Source organism: Sinocyclocheilus rhinocerous, unplaced genomic scaffold (assembly GCF_001515625.1).
Source record: "Sinocyclocheilus rhinocerous isolate Xijiao unplaced genomic scaffold, SAMN03320098_v1.1 scaffold509, whole genome shotgun sequence".
NCBI classification, from domain to species: domain Eukaryota; kingdom Metazoa; phylum Chordata; class Actinopteri; order Cypriniformes; family Cyprinidae; genus Sinocyclocheilus; species Sinocyclocheilus rhinocerous.
Window position 1 is genome coordinate 738042 of NW_015652428.1, and position 4982 is coordinate 743023.

Sequence of the window (4982 nt, forward strand, 5' to 3'; positions counted from 1 at the left end):
GAAATCTGATCTGTGTGATGCGACTGTCGTTCGGCACGCTGCATTGAGCAGCCGCGTTCAGTTTTTAATTGTAGTGTCTGTTCTTTTACTGAACTAAATTATTTTTATTTCTATAAAAAATCAAAACGACGGTGGGGGTCGGTGACGCGGTGGGCAAGTGACATAACCGGTGTTGCGGCTTAACACCGGTATAACCGTCAGCACCGTCTATCGCGGCAAGCCTAGTTTCCATTTTTCATGTAATTTTATTTTACTTTAGTTACTTAAACAAATTACATTCGTTTAAGTTAATAATGACATCTGATCTGACCATTTAAAAAATAAAAAAATAAAAAATTTAATTTTATGGCTGAATGTCCTCAGTAACATTTGGTGTATTTCAGGAATCCGAGACTGTTACTTGTAGAAAAAGCATTACGTTTAGCTCACCGGCATGCTAGACAGACCAACAAGCCTGGCTTTTTCTGTTTCCTGCTCGGGACACTGGCAGTAGACGGTGGTTAGTATTGAGAAGGCCTGTATTTGGATATTCTATAATGATTGTTTAGTATTTAAACATGTTGCATCTGCATTTTACTAACTAATATTCTCTTTTCCTAGACGAGGAAGGTGTGATAATAACCCTGGATCGTTTTGATCCGGGCAGAGAGCAGACGGGATTACCTGGGAAAACACCAACTGCCCTACTCCCCGGAGACATCCTTGTGCCATGTGTATTTGAAGCCCAGCATGCTACTGGCAGCACAGTGCACTCGAGGGAGGATTTGAACATCTCGTTTAAGGTAGTTGATCTGAGAATTGCTGACAGCACATGTTTAACACATAACAGCTGGGGCTTTTTCCTCCTGTTTCTGTGGCAACGTAGTAAAGCATAATGGTAATCAACGTCACTCTGTAACCTGTCAATAACAGCTGCCCTGATTCTGACACAGTGTTCCTTAGAGACCGGTGATTATTAGTCTGTTGCGCTGCTCCCATCTGGCATGGTTTTCTTGGTTTCTTAATTTGCTTTGAGCAGTTCTTAATTTTACCCATGGATGTGTTATTAATTTAAGATATCTTATTAATTTTAAACTAAGACATTTTAATAATTTTATTAACAATTTTTTAACTCTTCAGTAGGTTGGGGTCTTTTTTTTTGTTTTTTTTAAGAAATTAATACTTTTATTCAGCAAGGATGCATTAAATCAAAAATTGCAGCAAAAGACTTTTACGTTGTTACAAAAATGGGTTTCAAATAAATGCTGATATTTTGAACTTTCTATTCAGAGAATCCTGAAAAAATACATCATGGTTTCCACAAAAATATTATGCAACTGTTTGCAGTATGATAAGAAATGTTTCTTGAGCAGCAAATCAGCATATTAGAGTGATTTCTGAAGTAATGATGCTGAAAATCCAGCTTTGCATCACAGAATAAAAAATTACAATAAATTAAAAAAATATTCAAATAGAAAACAATTATTTTAAATTGTAATTTTTTTTACAGTATTATTGTGTTTTTGATCAAATAAATGCAGCCTTGGTGAGTATAAGAGACTTCTTTCAGAAACATTAAATAATATTACCCTCCCCAGACTTGTATATTTAAAATTATATATTAATTTTAAAAGTAATTGAAAATACATATTTTTTATTTGTGAATATGAATATTAAACAAATTCATTTTGTAATTTTAATTGACTTAATTATTTTTTTTATTACATGAATCATTGTGTCATTTTTTTTTACTTTAACTATTTAAACAGATTTTTTTTTTCTGGGGAATAAAATAAAAATGAATTCTTATATTATTCCAGTGTTTTTGTTGACATCTCATTTGAAAGTTTTATGTACATTGAGATTATATAGTTGACCACTGATGCTCATTTATGTGTCTCTTTCCAGATGCTTCAACATTGCTGCTGCAGTAAAGAGATGCTGGAGTTGTCCAAACTCCTCACCTTGCGAGCTCATCTCAGCTGCTCCGAGAACATGGACAGACTCACCTTTGACCTGTCTTGGGCGGCTGTCACTTTGTCCTGCACGCTAGATGCCGTCCCTGTCCGGGCAGTGCCCATCATCCCAACTGCACTGGCCAGGAACCTCAGCAGCCCTGCAGGTGTCACCCAAAACAGCAGGAAACGAGGGTAAGGAAACACTTCTGTTTCCTTATATGGCCATGTTTTGTCCTCAAAAGCTTATTGTTGTTTTAAAATGTGACGCATTCTGTCTCAGGTTTCTTACCATGGATCAGACCAGGAAACTTCTCCTCATACTTGAATCTGATCCCAAGGCTTACGCTCTCCCGCTAGTAGGAATGTAAGTGCTTTTATTGTTTAGAAATGGTGACTTTCTTACGGCTTTATTCATGCTTTTGGCAGGTATTATAATTCAGCCCTATTAATTACATGCTTGGAGTCTTGCAAGATGTTCAGAGTAGGTGTGTAACAGTTGTTCTCCTGTGGCAGATGGTTGAGTGGTGTTACACACATCCATAATCCCCTTGTGTGGGCGTGGTGTCTGAGGTACCTGCACAGCTCCGCCCTCCAAGACAAGTGAGTGTCCCATCCATCTGCTGTTTTGTTCTTATGGGCCAATAAGTCAGTTACCTTCAAAAGATCTCAAATTTAAAGACAAAATGAAATAAAAATTTCTGTATTTTTGTATGTTATTCTGATTAAAAATTATGGCCAAATAAATTATCACGATAATTTTTTTCATATCAGTCGATATCGATAATTATCACGATAAATGTCAAATCTTTATTTCTTTCAAGTTTAAAGCCTGATTTTTGCTCCAAAGTGAAAGTTGTAGAAACTAATAAATTTTCCATAAAAAAAAATATCTAAATAAAAAAAAGATTTTCTTAGTTTCTGCATGTTCTAATGAGTTATATTGTTTCAAATCAAGAAACAGGTTTGGGTTGCCTGATAATATTAATAATAAAAGACACAGTAAAAACCACACATAGCCTATAGCACCTCAATACCATGGTAAAAATATAACTATATGGTTTTTAGGTAGCCTATTTGTATGAAAAACAGTAGTCTAAAAACATTCAGTATAAATGTAGACATGCTATAGCTTAATCACAAATACATACTATAATTATATACCATTACTACTGTAATAAAATTCAGTGTGAATATCCCACATTTCTACCACAATACCATGGTGCAGTGAGTGTTACTACAGTAAAACCGTGGTAAATGATGGCGATGTGTAGATTGAAAAGCGTTCTGACTGTCTCGCTGCACACAGTGTTTCTACTGTTTTGCTTTAAACTAGTTTAAATCACTGAGTCATTTGTGTTCATTGCTGAATACAAGTGCTTCACACTGGATCTCACAGCGCTGCTTAAAGGGGTCATATGATGCTGCTAAAAAGAACATTATTTTGTGTATTTGGTGCAATGAAATGTGTTTATGCGGTTTAAAGTTTAAAAAACATTATTTTCCACATACTGTACATTATTGTTTCTCCGCTATGCCCCGCTCTGCTCTAGAGAGCTCGTGCCGCGTGGCAGTTTGAACTTTGATCCGAGCGGATAAACGGTCCGAGTGGCGCGATTCAAATGAGTCATGCTGTTTCGTTCCGCTTTTGGCGCATAAACATTATATCGAAAATGTATCGAACTCTTCATATCGTTTTATCGAGGAAAATTATATCGTGATTATTATCGTTGTCGAATTATTGCCCAGCCCTAGATTTAATCTGTTGTTTAGGAATGCGAAGTTTTAATATTATTGTTGAATTATTTCAGCATGTTTGTGTTAATCAAAGTATATCTGGGTCCGTGTTCAAAAAAACATTTTATCTTACCACTAAGAGTTCTCCTAAATAGCAGTAAACGTTTTTAGCTAAGAGTTTTCTCTTAAAACCTAAGCTGCTGAGACAAACTTTTACTAAAGAATAGAGAGAAGTCTTAAGCTAAGAGTAAGGGTGGGGTTGACCTTGCTGCTGTGAAAGATGTCAGCACGCTTACTCAGGGTTTCCGTGGGTCTTAAAGTCTTAAAAAGTCTCAAATTTAGTTGTATCAAATTTAAGGCCTTAAAAAGTCTTAAATTGTACAAGAAAGTCTTAAAGGGTTAGTTCACCCAAAAATGAAAATTAGCCCATAAATTACTCACCCTCAAGTCATCCTAGGTGTATATGACTTTCTTCTTTCAGACGAATCCAGTCGGAGTTATATTTAAAATTGTCTTTGATCTGTTTCATGGCACACAGCGGGTGTTGCATGCATCAGTCAAAAAGCACTTAATTAAAATGCGCCCATCCATAAAAAAAAAAGTGTCTCACACGGCTCCGGGGGGTGAACAAAGGCCTTCTGTAGCGAATCGATGCGTTTTTGTAAGAAAAATATCCATATTCAAAACGTAATAATCACTTTAATGTAGCTTGCGCTCACTGTTGTACAAGCTATGATTTCATTAAATAAACATGAGTGCTGCACATTCAAAGTCCGGTGCTGCACTGCTTTGTTTACAGTGTTACCGGGGAAACAGTTATCGACGCAAAAATCGACCCATGTTTTTACCCTGCAAACACGCAGAGCTTTAAATGTGAACTGGTGGATCGATAAGAAGACAATGCATTATAAATATCTAAACAGTATAGGGGTGTGCGATATGTATGGTCTGCGATAATATCAGCATGATTACAAATGTGATATTGATTTTATACAACAGTTCAATAACCAAGAAGTTAATATTAAGACACTTGCGTTTTAGACACCATATTTCCTGTTTTTGCTCTTTCTCCAACAAAAATAATTCCGAACACAGCCACGGCGCTGTTTTGCATCTCTGAGCAACATGACGCTGTTTTGTTCCTGAATGAATCAACCGTTTAAATGATTCTGTTCAATCGCAATGACTCACTTATTAACAGTGACTTGCTGCCACCTACTGGCAGTTTTAATTTCACATTTAAGGTACCTTTTCATTTTTTAAATAATTTCAAACATCAGTTTTCAATGTTTTATGTTTAAAATATCAAAA

The 4982-nt window shown here is 35.8% G+C and overlaps 1 protein-coding gene across 1 annotated transcript in view; it reads left to right on the forward strand.

The window, feature by feature from the left end:
- Positions 1 to 4982, forward strand: part of LOC107715092 (SCL-interrupting locus protein homolog) — a 15306-nt gene that overhangs the window by 2644 nt on the left and 7680 nt on the right. The window contains exons 4-8 of the mRNA XM_016521141.1: positions 384 to 499; positions 601 to 782; positions 1888 to 2129; positions 2218 to 2301; positions 2451 to 2537. Coding sequence (XP_016376627.1) covers positions 384 to 499; positions 601 to 782; positions 1888 to 2129; positions 2218 to 2301; positions 2451 to 2537 — 711 coding nt within the window. The remainder of the gene's footprint in view (positions 1 to 383; positions 500 to 600; positions 783 to 1887; positions 2130 to 2217; positions 2302 to 2450; positions 2538 to 4982) is intronic.